At 47.4% G+C, this 15,847-nt stretch overlaps 1 protein-coding gene across 2 annotated transcripts in view; it reads right to left on the minus strand.

Annotated features, from left to right (window-relative positions):
* SRF (serum response factor) overlaps positions 1-15,847 on the minus strand; it is a 73,062-nt gene that overhangs the window by 17,964 nt on the left and 39,251 nt on the right. The window contains exons 3-4 of one of the 2 annotated variants that reach the window (XM_083605213.1): positions 11,624-11,885; positions 10,943-11,125 (exon numbers count right to left, since the gene is read on the minus strand). In XM_083605213.1, coding sequence (XP_083461339.1) covers positions 10,943-11,125; positions 11,624-11,885 — 445 coding nt within the window. The remainder of the gene's footprint in view (positions 1-10,942; positions 11,126-11,623; positions 11,886-15,847) is intronic. The other variant, XM_083605214.1, reaches the window with a different exon arrangement.

Genomic DNA, 15,847 nt, shown 5'->3' on the forward strand with positions numbered 1-15,847 from the left:
TCTCACGGCAGAAACAAGCCGACCCCTTTCCACACGACAGCTCCAACCACATAGGAAAGCAGGCCGTCCTGCCACGTGGCGGGCCCAGCATCGACACATATTTTCTGCAAATGCTCAAATATATGGGGCAGAGGGAGCACAGTAGCAGTTGGCCCAGCGTGTCTGTGGAGGCTACAGACTGCATACTCTCCCAGTGTGTCCCTATTTTTCAGGGACAGTGCTGGAAAATCAGTGCTTCTGATTTGATCCTGGAATGTCTCTATTTCCCCTACCAGCGATGCCACAGCCAAGCTCAAGGAGGCCAGCGCTTGTCCCGAGAAGCGGAAGCAGCGGTGAGGGCTCTCCTCCCTTGGCAGCTTGTAGTGGCTGCTGGATAGCGGGCAAGGAGGAGGAGATGCCGTCACAGAGGCCCTGTCTTGCCTGACACATTGGCTCTGAGGTGCAGACAGAGCGCAGGGCAGAAAAAAAGGAGTCTTGCTTTTTTTTAAAAAATGCCTCTAACCTTGCCCCTATCTAAAATTTATTGATTGATTGGTGGGTTGGCGCTGTGGGTTAAACCACAGAGCCTAGGACTTGCCGATCAGAAGGTCGGCGGTTCGAATCCCCGCAACAGGGTGAGCTCCCGTTGCTCGGTCCCTGCTCCTGCCAACCTAGCAGTTCAAAAGGACGTCAAAGTGCAAGTAGATAAATAGGTACCGCTCCGGCGGGAAGGTAAACGGCGTTTCCGTGCACTGCTCTGGTTCGCCAGAAGCGGCTTAGTCATGCTGGCCACATGACCTGGAAGCTGTACGCTGGCTCCCTCGGCCAATAAAGCGAGATGAGCGCCGCAACCCCAGAGTCGGCCACAACTGGACCTAATGGTCAGGGGTCCCTTCACCTTTACCTTTACTTTTATTTTTGTAAACCTACCAAAGAATAAAATAAAACCTTTCATTATACCCATACATTCAACAACTTCCCTCCTTCCCCTTCCAATGTGTTTTTAATTATCCCATAATTCCTGCATATTCTTGTATATCCATCTGAATTAGTTTCCCCCCATTTTTACATGCCTTTTAAATATGTTGCACTGTTGAATTTACCTTAGTACTTGCCAGCGTTTTCAATTATTCCCCACATTCTCAACAAAAAATTTCCACTCCTCTTTAAAGACCTGTTCTTCTTGCTCTCTTATTCTACTTGCTAGACATGCTAACTCTGCATATTCTACCATCTTAAATTGCCAGCCCGCCTTACCAGGGACCTCACTCACCTTCCATTTGGGGGCTAACAAAATCCAAACCGCTGTTGTCCATAAATGTTTTTTTTCTGAGGGATTAAGGGGTTTTCTGAGGACTGTGGAGAGCATTTGTGCTGTGTCTCATTGGTACAGTGGCGGCACTTGCCCTTCTTCTTGATAGGACACAATTTTCCAAATGTTGTGTCGCGACATGTTAAGTGTGCCAGCTGCAGTGTGTAGGTGCGTCAAGCAAACACTCCCCACGAACTGCCGGGGGCTGGAAAAGGGTGACTTTAACCTCTGGTTTGCTAGTCAAACTGAATTATCATGTTGCGAAATGATGCATATCTAAAAAGTGTGTCACCAACATGAAAAGTTTGGAGAGCTCGGGGGTTGGGGTGGGGTCAAGGAGGCCTCCCAGATGCTGCAGGACTACAGCTCCCATAATTTTCAACTTCTGAGCTGAAATGCAGAACCAAAATTGTAAACTCTCCTCTGTTCAGTCAGCCTAAACAGAGTACAAGCCCTGACACACTTTTTCACCTTTCAGAAGAGCAGGACTCTGTCTGCAGTCATTTCCAAGCCAAAATCAGAGGCAGGAACCTGTCATCTTGATGTTTAGGCAGCTACAGAAGCTTTTTTGTGTAAGAAAGTTTGATCTGGTGATTTGATGGAATATTAATCATACAGCAACAGAAACAGTGTTATTGTTTTCGTATTTTATCTCATTTTGTCTCATGGCACACCACTTCAATAGTTTCTTGGCTGTGGCAAGGTTTACAAATCTGTAAAAACCGCCACAGCAAAAATACCTCTGCTGGTTTAGGGACAAGGTGAATCGGGGTCTCCTAACATCTCTCAGGCAGTTCTCAGAGTGGGTTAACAATCAACTTGACTTTGCAAGAAACTCTGGAAATGGTAGATCTATGAGGAGAACAGAGGTTTCCTAAACAACCCTTAAACTGCGTTTCCCAGGATTCTTTGGGGGAAGCCATGACTGTTTAAAGTGATGCAGTACTGGTTTAACTATACACAATGCAGACAAGGCCCGGCCTGCCTTATTCCCTGTTCTTATTCCCTGTTCGGCTTTGCTTGTGCCCAGAGGCCTCCACTTGTGCTAATGCTAAACAGGAGTGCCCTCTAAAGGCAGCGGACGATACTTTTGCTTTTCCCTCAGCAGATAGATTTCCCCCTCCGCTGGCTAAGCACTCTCTTCAACTGGCAGAAGACAAGCCCGACTGCAGGCTTCCCAGGTTCCTGGCTGGCTCCTGGCGAATCTCCTTCCCTGTCCTCTGGAGCTCGCTCTCTTCCTCTCTCTTACCACTACTCCCTTCTGCCTCTTCCAAGGCTTTTGCAACTGGGGCAGTTGAGTGGGGTCCCGGCACAGCCGCCCAGGGGCCTGCGGTATCCAGATCGCCACAGAAATAGTGAGATAAATAAATACATCCGAGAAAGGCAAGATAGAAGCAAATACAAATCATGGGCAAGCTGGGATTCCAAATTAAGCAACAGGGCACCTGAACTCTTACAGTCAAAAGCTAACCTGTGATGCATTGCAACAGGGGGCCGATCATGCGCTGCCCTGGAATACCCAAAGCTGCCTTATGTTCACTGACATATTCAATAAACACATGAGACATAACCAGCTGTGTTCTTAGATAATTAAGGTATACTATTCATTTTATCAAACTGTAAATTTCAACAGAAGTGACTCATAAAGTTCAACAAATGAACAAAGCAGAAGACCCAGTGGATCAGATCATTCTCTAGTCAGTTCATGCGTAAGGTCCATCCGTGTAATGGTGTCTATTCCACTTGTCTGTTCATAAGGTCCAAACAATCCACATGAAAGGTTGTTACAGTTCCACAAAATCCTTTCACAGAGTCTAGACAAGGATTTCCGGAATATTGGCCTCATTTCGCCGTCCTGGGCTTCACCAGTAGTTAAAGCACTAAGTAATGCAAATAAATATGTTCACTGACAGTCTTTGGCTGATTAATATCCTACTGCCTTTTAAATGTATCTGTGGGAAGGGCAGTGGCGTAGCGTGGGTTGTCAGCACCCGGGGCAAGGCAAGTAATTTGCGCCCCCTAACCCGTGGATTTGCGCCCCCTAACCCGTGGATTTGCGCCCCCTAACCCATGGATTTGCCCTAACCCCAGATGTTGCGCCCGGTGCGGCCGGCCCCCCCTGCACCCCCCACGCTACGCCACTGGGGAAGGGGGTGTTACTGTTTTGTTGTTTTGGTTTAATTATTTACTTGTATTTTATTCTGTAGGACCACCCTGAGAGCTTTTGATGAATGGCGGCATATACATTTAACAAATGATGATGATGACAATAATAATAATAATAATAATAATAGCTCAGTATTGTCCACACAGGCAGGCAGCAGCTCTCCTGGGTTTCAAACGTTACCAGCCCTACCCGGAGATGCTGGGAATTGAACCCAGGACCTTCTGCATGCAAAACAGATGCTCTTGTCACTGAGCTACGGACCTTCCTCTTTAACGGGCCTCTAATGGTGGGACTACTGAAAACCACCAGTCAAACCAGTGGCAAGGAAACCCGGACACCAACCACAAATCAGCATTCCCATACCAAAGACTCAGCAAAAGGAAAGGAAGGAAACCTACCCCATCCTGCCAGCCTCCCAGTTCTCATGCTTGGTAAGAACGTTAGAAAAGCCCTCACTGGATAAAACCAAAGGTCTATCTGGTCTAGCATTCTGTTCTCTCGGCAGCCAGCCACATGCCTATGGGAAGCCCATAAGGATGATATGAACGCAATAGCCCTCTCCCGCTCATAGAAGGGACCCCGTGGGTCATCTAGTCCAACCCACTGCAATGCAGGAATGTTCTTGGCAACTGTCTTTGACAGCCATCGTGACTCGCTGACAGCCTGATCCTCCATGAGTACGCACAGCCGAGAACTAAATCCCACCTCCCCAAATCACTAGCAGTGCATGCGTGTTATTGTTAGGGTTCATTCCTCCTCAAAAAGGCACACAGAGAAGGAAATCAATTAGTGCCCGACCATTACTTTCATGGGACATGGGTGGTGCTGTCGGTTAAACCACAGAGCCTAGGACTTGCCGATCAGAAGGTCGGTGGTTCGAACCCCGCGACGGGGTGAGCTCCCGTTGCTCAGTCCCTGCTCTTGCCAACCTAGCTGTTCGAAAGCACATCAAAGTGCAAGTAGATAAATAGGTACCGCTCCAGCGGGAAGGTAAACGGCGTTTCCGTGCGCTGCTCTGGTTCACCAAAAGCAGCTTAGTCATGCTGGCCACATGACCCGGAAGCTGTTCGCCGGCTCCCTCGGCCAATAAAGTGAGATGAGCGCCGCAACCCCAGATTCGGCCACGACTGGACTTAATGGTCAGGGGTCCCTTTACCTTTATTACTTTCATGCATTTTAAAAAAGCCATACAAATTGAAACAAAAAATTTTTTTTCCTTCCAGTAGCACCTTAAAGACCAACTAAGTTAGTTCTTGGTATGAGCTTTCGTGTGCATGCACACTTCTGAAGAAGTGTGCATGCACACGAAAGCTCATACCAAGAACTAACTTAGTTGGTCTTTAAGGTGCTACTGGAAGGGAAAAAAATTTTTTGTTTTGACTATGGCAGACCAACACGGCTACCTATCTGTATACAAATTGAAAACACCCACATAACAAAAACGAGGACTTATGAGCCGTTCCTCATAAGGCATCGATTCCAGGCCTTTGACCATTTTGGTTGCCCTCCTCTGGACACGTTCCAGTTTGTCAGTGTCCTTCTTGAACTGTGGTGCCCAGAACTGGACACAGTACTCCAGGTGAGGTCTGACCAGAGCAGAATACAGTGGCACTATTACTTCCCTTGATCTAGATGCTATACTCCTATTGATGCAGCCCAGAATTGCATTGGCTTTTTTAGCTGCCGCGTCACACTGTTGGCTCATGTCAAGTTTGTGGTCAACCAAGACTCCTAGATCCTTTTCACATGTACTGCTCTCAAGCCAGGTGTCACCCATCTTGTATTTGTGCCTCTCATTTTTTTTGCCCAAGTGCAATACTTTACATTTCTCCCTGTTAAAATTCATCTTTTTTGTTTTGGCCCAGTTCTCTAATCTGTCAAGGTCGTTTTGAAGTGTGATCCTGTCCTCTGGGGTGTTAGCCATCCCTCCCAGTTTGGTGTCATCTGCAAATTTGATCAGGATGCCCTTGAGTCCATCATCCAAGTCGTTGCTAAAGATGTTGAATAAGACTGGGCCCAAGACAGAACCCTGTGGCACCCCACTAGTCACTCTTCTCCAGGATGAAGAGGAACCATTGATGAGCACCCTTTGGGTTCGTTCAGTCAGCCAGTTACAAATCCACTGAGTGGTAGCATAGTCAAGACCGCATTTTACCAGCTTCTTTACAAGAATATCATGGGGCACCTTGTCAAATGCCTTGCTGAAATCAAGGTAGGCTACATCCACTGCGTTCCCTTCATCTACCAGGCTTGTAATTCTGTCAAAAAACGAGATCAGGTTAGTCTGACATGACTTATTTTTCAGAAATCCATGCTGACTATTGGTGATCACAGCATTCCTTTCTAGGTGCTCACAGACTGTTTGCTTAGTGATCTGCTCCAGCATCTTCCCTGGTATTGATGTCAGACTGACTGGGCGGTAATTATTTGGGTCCTCTCTTTCCCCCTTTTTGAAAATAGGGACAACATTTGCCCTCCTCCAGTCTGCCGGGACTTCGCCTGTTCTCCAGGAATTCTCAAAGATGACTGCCAGTGGTTCTGAGATCACATCTGCCAGTTCTTTTAATACTCTTGGATGCAGTTCATCTGGCCCTGGAGACTTGAATACATCTAGACTAGCCAAGTATTCTTGTACTATCTCCTTAGTTATTCTGGGCTGTGTTTCCTCTGCTGAATCATTTGCTCCAAATTCTTCTGGTTGGGCATTGTTTTCTTTATCGGAGAAGACTGAGGCAAAGAAGGCATTGAGGAGTTCAGCCCTTTCTGTGTCCCCTGTTTGCATTTCACCATCGTCTCCTCTGAGTGACCCCACTGTTTCTTTGTTCTTCCTTTTGCTACGAACATACCCATAAAAGCCTTTTTTGTTGCTTTTAACCTCTCTAGCAAGCCTGAGTTCATTCTGTGCTTTAGCTTTTCTGACTTTGTGCCTACACGTGCTGGCTATTTGTTTGAATTCCTCTTTGGTGGTTTCCCCCCTTTTCCATTTTTTGTACACATCCTTTTTAAATCTTAACTCAGTTAAAAGTTCTTTAGATAGCCACCCTGGCTTCTTTAGGCACCTTCCATGTTTCCGTCTCATTGGTATTGCCTGAAGTTGTGCTTTTACTATCTCCCTCTTAACAAACTCCCAGCCATCATGAACTCCCTTTCCTTTTAGTATTACTGTCCATGGGATCTCACCCAGCACTTCCCTACGTTTTATGAAGTCGGCTTTCTTAAAGTCAAGAAATTGAGTCCTAGTATGCTTGGCTGCTCCTTTCCGCTGTATAGTAAACTTCAGAAGAGCATGATCACTCGCGCCTAATGATCCTTCCACTTCTACCCCACTAACCAGGTCATCAACACTGGTTAGGACCAGATCTAAAATGGCTGTTCCTCTTGTTGCTTCTCCCACTTTCTGGACAATGAAGTTGTCTGCAAGGCCAGTGAGGAATCTGTTTGACCTTATGCTCTTGGATGAGTTTGACATCCAACAAATATCCGGGTAATTGAAGTCCCCCATTACTACTATCTCCCTTCCTTTTGCATGCTTGGCCATCTGTTCCAGGAAGGCATCATCTATGTCCTCCGTTTGGCTTGGGGATCTATAGTAAACTCCCACAATGAGGTCACTGTTATTCTTCTCTCCCTTAATTTTGACCCAAATGCTCTCACTTTGGCTTTGAGGTTCTAAATCTTAGATCTCTTCACAGGTATACACATCCCTGACATATAACGCCACTCCTCCTCCTTTCTTGTCTGGTCTGTTTCTCTGAAATAGATTGTATCCCTCCATTATTACATTCCAATCGTGGGACTTATCCCACCAGGTTTCAGTGATGCCTATTATGTCATATTTAGTTTGCTGTACCAAGAGCTCAAGCTCATCTTGTTTATTTCCCATGCTTTGCGCATTAGTGTACAGACATTGAAGTCCATTAATCATTCCCCCGTGTCTCTTATTTAAGGTTTTTTCCTCCCACCACTAGGTCTGCGTGCTGTTTGCTCCATTCGGTCTATGACATCTGGATGATCATCTTCATCAATTGATAGACTCCTACCTTCAGGAGCACTGTCTCCCTCCCCCACATTAGTCAGTTTAAAGCCCTACTAACAGGGAGGACAGCAGACACGCACAACAGCTCAGGAAATAATTCTTCCACCTGTCTGCAGTTGTGGTCAGGGATGTCGCGGGTTCCCGGGATGCTCCAGAAAAAAGAGGTGCCTGGATCCTTATGTTAAATATCACCAGAGATTTCTAAATGTTTCCTAAAATCCCAGCTGCTTTAGTGAGCTATTAAACACACACACACAACACAAGAGGGTTTTATCCAAGGTGATGATTAGTGACAGGTTCCATCAGCTCAAAGATGTCTGCTTGTGCAACAGAACTTTCCCCACCTCTCAGCCCCACAACCCCCCCCCCCTAAATATGCTGTTGGCTTCAAGTTGCAAGAAACAGATTCAAACTAAACATCAGGAAGAACTTTCTGACAGTAAGAACTGTTCAGCAGTGGAATGGTCTCCCTCAGGAGGTTGTGGACTCTCCTTCCTTGGTTTTTAAACAGAGGTTGGATGGCAATAAGACATGGATGCTTTAGCTGAGATTCCTGCACTGCAGGAGGTTGGAATAGATGATCCCTGGATTCCCTTTCCAATTCTATGATTCTGGGGATTCATCCAACCTTCTAGGGTGTAATAAAAATTTTAAGGTCTTATATGTATAATAAATGTTCTTAAATGTACTAAGCAAACACATACATACATATATATAAACCACATGTCTGAAACCCATAGGAAAAGTCCTAAAGCCATTTTGACTCTTTCAGTCACCTCAAATATTTCTCTACAACAGAGGTCAGCAACCTTTTTCAGCCATGGGCCGGTCCACTGTCCCTCAGACCATGTGGGGGGCCGGACTATATTTTTTTTGGGGGGGCGGGGGTGAACGAATTCCTATGCCCCACAAATAACCCAGAGATGCATTTTAAATAAAAGCTCACATTCTACTCATGTAAAAACACCAGACAAGCCCCACCAATAACCCAGAGGTGCATTTTAAATAAAAGGACACATTCTACAGGTTGTACAATGATAATAAAGGTATTATTATTATTATTATTATTCATGTAAAAACACGCTGATTCCCGGACCGTCAGTGGGCTGGGTTGAGAAGGCGATTGAGCCGCATCCAGCCCCCAGGCCTTAGGTTGCCTACCCCTGCTCTACAACGTAGAAGGAAATGCGCCTCCCTATTGCCTCTGTCCTCACAAATCCTGTCTTAAGGACACATTTAAGGTGTGAATAGCGTGAGCCTGTGACCTGGCTCAGGAATTAAGTATTATCATTACAAAAGGATGGCCAGGTTCCCCAGGTAATCCAGTCAAGTGACCATTAACAGGTAAATTGGCAGACAGGGTAAAAACAAGGCACTCAGATTTCTGTTGTAGACAACCTTTTCTGTGATGTAGGTATAATGTATCTGGGGTCTGGTCTTGGACTCCAGGGCGGACAAATTAAAATGCCTATATAAGGGCGGGCACACCTTTGTTCTGGGTCCTCCTCCTCTCTCCTGCATGTGGGGGGAGCACCCTGTTGCAAAAGTTTAATAAAGATCAGGCTTACTAGCTGCTTTGCTTCTCAATATTCTCTGGTTGGCCTCTGTTATTTTCTCCTACCGATGGAGAACCTACAAAGGTCTCTATAAAGGCTCTTGTGTACCCCATAAGGGAACAAGGGAAGATTTTGTTTACAACAAGCGCAATTTGGGTAGGGTGCTGGCTGCTCATGGTGGGGTGGGGAGAAGTTTTGTTGCGGAAGCAGGAATCCTTGCACTGATGGAACACTTTAGTTGGAATCATCCCAAGCAAGGCTTATGAGGAGCGTTTGAAGGAGCTGGGAATGTTTAGCCTGGAAAAGGGGAGACTGAGAGGAGATGCGATAGCCATCTTCAAATCTCAATACACTGCTCAGCATATTGTTCATGCAAAGTGATCTGAAAGGTCCTTTTAATACGTCCTTAAACCTTCCCCTGCCACATATATGCGTACTCCTCACCACTAACCCGGCAAACTTTGCTCGAGGAAAGTTGGATGTTCTGCAGCAGAAATTCAGCATATGATTTTAGGCTTTTAAGGAACCCAAGCCCTTTGTGAGGATAAGACAAGAGCTGGCCAGCCTGAGAGCATTACAACAGTTTTACTGCTAATGGCTTGTTACATCAAGACTGAAGTGCTGTTTATTATTCCTACAGCTGCACTGGCCTCAAGGACATCCAAATGAGTTCCAGCACGATTCCAGCAAGGCGGCCTCCCGGCTCCCCGTCTTCCCCCAGACAATTTGCAGGGTCCAAACTTTCAGTGAAGATGCTACTTTCCATCACAGCAACTGCCACAGGTCCTCTTCCCTGCTAAGTAAGCATTCACCATTTTCCATTTCATCAATCACAGCCAAGGTCAGTGTGGCCAGAAGCCCCTCCCTCCACTGGTATTGTCTACCTCCTCCCGTGTTGCCATGGAGACATCTCCCGCCTTGCCCCACCCTGCCACCAATCAACTACATAATGAAGCAGTGCAAAGCAGAGTCTGTACCACCACAGCAGTGGCAGTGAGCTCTACATGCCCCTAAAAGTGGAAACTTTGACAACATACCAAGAGATAACCATGATTCAGGAAGCAGGAGATTTCATACATCAAGTGGGGGACCAACACGTCAGGCAAGCACATACGCTCCCCCATTGGCTTTGCTTTCATGATAATAATACTAGCTGAAGTAGAGTGCCCACATTCGAACAGGGAAGGCACAGCTAGCGAGGTGCCCCTGATCTTTGCTGGACTACAACTCCCATCATCCCTGATTATTGGCCACGCCGTCTGGGGCCGATGGGATTTGTAGTCCAAATAAGCGTCCAGAGGAGGATGCGATGGGTACCTTTGAAACACGGCCTCCTACACATAACCTGACTTTGTGTCCAGAAAGTTTTAATTTGCTTTGAGGACATTGGCTCAGAAGGCAATTAATAAACTCTAATAAAAATAAGAACAGCAACCACCAAAGAAGCTGAATGCTGGGAGGTTTGGGACAGAAAAAGGAAGCACTTCCCGTGGCAAATAGCTCCAGTTCTAGAATTGCCTGCCATTAAGAGATGGCTGACAACTTGGATGGCTTTTAAAGGGGATTAGCAAATTCATGGTGGGTAAGACTATCGATGGCACCCAGTCACGGTAGCTATGTGCTACCCTGCAAAGATCAGACGTACCACACCTCTGAATACCACCAGCCACTAGGGGGGAAACAGCTGCATCAAGGAGGCCGTTGCCTTCATAATCCTGCTTTCGGGTGGGCTTCCCGCTGGCATATCTGGAAAACCAGACGCTGGACTAGACGAGCCTTCAGCCTGCTCCAGCTGGACGTATATTTTTTGAGGCGTGGGAGGAGAGGCTTCCCTGATAGCGTGCACCCTCCACCCACCTCCCACAAGCAAGGGAGAAGTGAGCGCTGCTGACCTGTCAGGGACACAAACTGCCCTCCGGCGGAGGCTGGAAATCGGAAGACTGTCTGCTGTGCCTGCTGCACCTGTCCAGGTGTGGCTGCAGCGGCCACCTGGCCCTGCTGGCTGCAGAGGGCAAGGGAGTGCGGCTGCAACTGAGTGAGAGGAATGGTAGGGGTCCCGGGAGGGAGTGGAGCACCTGCCGGAAGGAGGGAGAAAAAAAATAAAGCCTTCTTTTAAAAAATCATGGGCCGGCTCGCTTTTTTAAATTTAAATTTTAATTTTTAGCTTAGGCTGAGTTTCCTCCCAGTTATTATTATCTGTTATCACAGGCCCTTGTTGGGAGGAAGGGGAGGGAAGGCTTCACATCCCAGCTCCGAACCCTACAATTCTCACAACCAGGTGTGCCACACAAAAAAGAGGAACAGTCATGGCAGAGGACCTTGGGAAGCTCTCCTCTTCCCCACAGGAGCCACAGGGTGGCAAATTTGCAGCCACGGAATTTCACAGGCTTCACCTCGCAGCTAGGCCTCAAAGCCACACTCTCCCTTCTGAACCAATCACATTCGAGAGAGCACAGCGCCAGCATTCCTATTCCAGCCTCTCCGGAGCAAAAGAGGGAGGTTGAGGCTAAAACCCGGAGGGTTCCACAAGGAGAAAGCAGGAAAGTGCCTCATTCGGCAAGAGGGAAACTGACCTGACATGAGGGTGAAGCCGGTGGGTATCTGCATTAGCCCTCCGGAGGCCACTGCACTGGTTCCAGTGGTTTTCAGCACCGTCCCGTTGGCACTGGTTACCGTGTTGGGGCTGACACTGGCAGAGACTGGCGATAGGTAGTTGGTGATGGGGAACGAGGGGCCGCTGCTGACCTGCATGGAGGTGGAGGTGGTGGGCGCCGTCTGGATGGTCGACGTCGTCCCGGGCAGGTTGGTGACGGTGAAGGCAGGCTTCAGCGAGTCCTGCAAGAGAAGGGCAACTCACGTTCAGAACAGGCACGACGCCAGAAAAATCAGAATGGCCGCAACCAACCTCCCTGTGAACCCTGCTGCTCCAGCCGTACAAACTGCCCAGTGCCAAACATGGCAGAGAACAGTCCCCGGGGCTGAATGTTTTCGTCGAAACATTCAGCTCTGTTCTAATTTACGTGGAGCCACCTTTGGGCTGCTGGAAGGAAGGAGGGAAGGATGCGGGGTGTTTGTTTTGATCTGCGACATGAGCCAGAAATCTGCAGCCAAGGAAGAGGCCAATTGAGTACTTCTGCTAAGTGATGAATCTCTCTCTCTCTCTGACTGACACACACACACACCAGCACAAAGTCCAAAAATTGGATCCACTGAGACAGAAATGTCCAGTGGGCATCAAACTGAGATCAAACTTCTCATTTTTCTACCAAGCCCTCCTCTCTACATAAGCCTGATCATTGTGTTATCAGCCATCCTGTTGAAAAGGCCTTTCTCTATCTTTTTTTTTAAAAAAAAATATTCATTTTTCTTTTTCATTCATTACATACATCTCAAATTCTTAACATTTACTATATATTCCTCCCTCCCTCCCTCTCCTCCAAGACTTCCCCCAACTTCTGCTTCTGGTTTGTTTCTATTTTCACCCACTTTGCTATCTCTCAACAGAAAAAGTTATTAATAACATAACATCAAACCTAAAAACATAAAAATAAAAGTGAATACACCATCCTATTTCACTATCTTCTAAACATTTTTTGATGCTGATACAGTGGTACCTCAGGTTAAGTACTTAATTCGTTCCGGAGGTCCGTACTTAACCTGAATCTGTTCTTAACCTGAAGCACCACTTTAGCTAATGGGGCCTCCTGCTGCTGCCACGCCACCAGAGCACGATTTCTGTCCTCATCCTGAAGCAAAGTTCTTAACCTGAAGCACTATTTCTGGGTTAGCGGAGTCTGTAACCTGAAGCGTATGTAACCTGAAGCGTATGTAACCCGAGGTACCAATGTAATGTGAATGTTTATTTAAATGGCCTTTCTTTATCTTTGACACACACCTATTCCTTTGCTCCCCACATTCGACCTGCAGCCACCGTTGTGCCGCTTCTCCCATCACAGCACTGCAAAAATGCAGCCCTTCCTCTCCTTCCCCTTGACAAAAGGTCTGGTCCATGCCCTGGCCATCTCTCGTTGAAACTACTGCAGCCCTTCTCCACGCTGGTCTGCCGTCCCCTCACCTTGGTCCTGTTGCATCAGTCTAGCGCTCATCTGCTGCCAAAATCCCTCACAGTTCCGATTACATGCTTCTCCCTCTTCAACCCCCAACAGTATCCGCTTCCAGCCCAAGTTTGCCAGCCCTCCGCAGAGTTGACCCCTCTTTACAATTTCCGATACCCCACTGCCTCTGAATTTCGCTCCTCCAGCCTCTTAACACCTGAGAGGACTCTAGTCCTTCTCCCCTGCTGTCCCAGATGCTTGAAATTGCCTCCCAGAGCAGCCAGCACGCCACCTCTCTTATTCCCTTCAAATCCTGGAAGCATAAGCACATGCAAGAGAAACCACCAAATATCGTTTTCCTGTTCGCCATTGGCTGCACTTCCGTTCCTTTCCTGTTGTGTCCCCACTCCGTGTTAAGCTCCCCACCCACCTGCAATTGTAAGCGCCTCACGGCAGGGAGACAGACACGTCTGATGGTGATACATATTTACCTACCGCCAGGAGCCGGGCCTTTCCTGTCAAAGCGCCAGCCCTATGGGAACACGGCCAGGCTCAAAACACAACTTGGTTCCGGGCACTAGGCCAAATCCTGGTTCTTACATAGGAACGTAGGAAAAGTGAGTCAGACGACTGGTCCATCGAGCTCAGGACTGACTGGCACTTGCTCTCTAGAGTTCCAGATGGGAGAAGTTCCCAGTCCGTAGATGCTACAGGATTCTACCTGGGACCTTCTGTAAACAAAAGAGATGCTCTACCGCTATTTTAAAGTGGAACTAAACTTGTGGAGGCTCACCCATGTTAACGCTCGACTCTGGTTTTTGCGGAAGAAAAATATCAGTGGTACAACAAGAGCTGTCTCTCAGGGCCTGGACGTCACAGAGTAAGGAAACCCCAAACAGCCACCCAGAAGGTAACACACAATGGAAAAACAAGCAAACAGGCCCAGGGTCAGCACCTGGGCTGGTACCTCAGAGCATCCTCTCTTTCCTTTTATTTTTAAGAACATACAGTGGTACCTTGGGTTAAGAACTTAATTCGTTCTGGAGGTCTGTTCTTAACCTGAAACTGTTCTTAACCTGAAGCACCACTTTAGCTAATGGGGCCTCCTGCTGTCGCCGCGCCGCCGGAGCACAATTTCTGTTCTCATCCTGAAGCAAAGTTCTTAACCCGAGGTAATATTTCTGGGTTGGTGGAGTCTGTAACCTGAAGTGTATGTAACCTGAAGCAAATGTAACCCAAGGTACCACTGTATTATATTTGAGGGGCAGCCAGCCAACGGGTATTTACATGGCTGCAGATGCTGATTGCCTGATTTTCCATCTTTCAAAGCATGTTGCAGTCTTAGGCCACAAAACAGTGCTCCTACTCCCAAGAAAACATGCTTAGCCAAAGTAAAATCTGTTTGACTCCCGTATCAGCGGAATAGCAGCAGCGTGTAGGGAGAATCACTGCATCTCACTGTTCCACATCTGAGCAAACGACAAACATTCGGTGATACGCGAGATCTTACTACTCCCTGGGAGACTCTAGCCATTGAGAACCTTAGCCTTCTTGCGTCCACATTCTGGCTTGGATTTTTGGTCATGCTAAAATGTGACAGAATGCCGGGAACTGGGTTTGTTTGTTTTTAATTTAAAAGAGAGAGAGAAATACGTATATAAAGTTCTTGACCTTTAAAGACGGCGTAATTGGAACGGTGGAAGCTAACCCCTGGGAGTGATCTGCTCTTGGTCCCTGCGGGTCAGCATGCCTGTACCTTCCACGCCCGGGAAAGGGTTAATGGGTTTTGTGTGATGTCTGTGCTCTGCCCACCCCATGCAGATTGGTGGGTCTGGAGCTCCCATGTGCTCCTCCAGGCTCCTGACCTGACACTCTGCCAAAATCAAGGAATTCACAGCTCGACTAACATCTAAAAAAGGAAAGGCAGCCCATTTTGGACAGAGGCAGCCAATCCAGATCACCCTTCCCTGCTGCATGGAGGGAGTGTGGAGGAGAAGGAGGGGGGGGAGGAAGGGGAGAGAAGAGGTGGGGAGGGCTGCCCAGCAGACGCCAGCCCCCAATTCCTTTCCCGTCCTGGCACTGAGATCTGTGTAGATGGAATTAGGATGAGCATGTGATAATGGTACATAGCCCGGCAAATTAACTTTCCATTATCTCAGCTGCAACCTCCTTTCCACTAGAGAAGGGGGAGAGCTATTACTCACCCCCCCCACACCCCAAAATGCCACCCACCACAAGAGGGAGGGCAATTGCCTGCCATGGGAAAAGGGCAGGAGCAGGTCGCTATTCTGCACAAACACACTTAACACTGTGCTTATTGGGGGGAGGGAGGTGAAGTGGGGGCTACATGAACAAGTGGCCTGACTTTCTCACAGATCAAATCTACAAAAACTAGGGGGCAGCAACAACCCCACGGCATCAGTTCTCTGAATAACTATGGTTGCATTTACAATATTTTTAAGCCCACCCTTCCTCCAAGAGCTCGGGGCTCTGTACAATGGCTACCCCCCTTTTTATCTTCACAACAACCCTGAGAGGTAGGCTATGCCCGGAAGAGCCACTGGCCCAAGCTTGCCAAGTGTGCTTCAAGACCGAGCAGGGATTTAAAAAAAATTCATTTTTATTAAATTTTCCACTTTAACAATCCAATCAAATCACATTAAATATTCTAATTATACATATACATATCAAATAATCTGAATTTTCTGCCAAATTATAATTTTTTTAATAGGCCTTCCCATG

The sequence above is a fragment of the Podarcis filfolensis genome, assembly GCF_964270895.1.
Source record: "Podarcis filfolensis genome assembly, chromosome: 3".
NCBI classification, from domain to species: Eukaryota; Metazoa; Chordata; class Lepidosauria; order Squamata; family Lacertidae; genus Podarcis; species Podarcis filfolensis.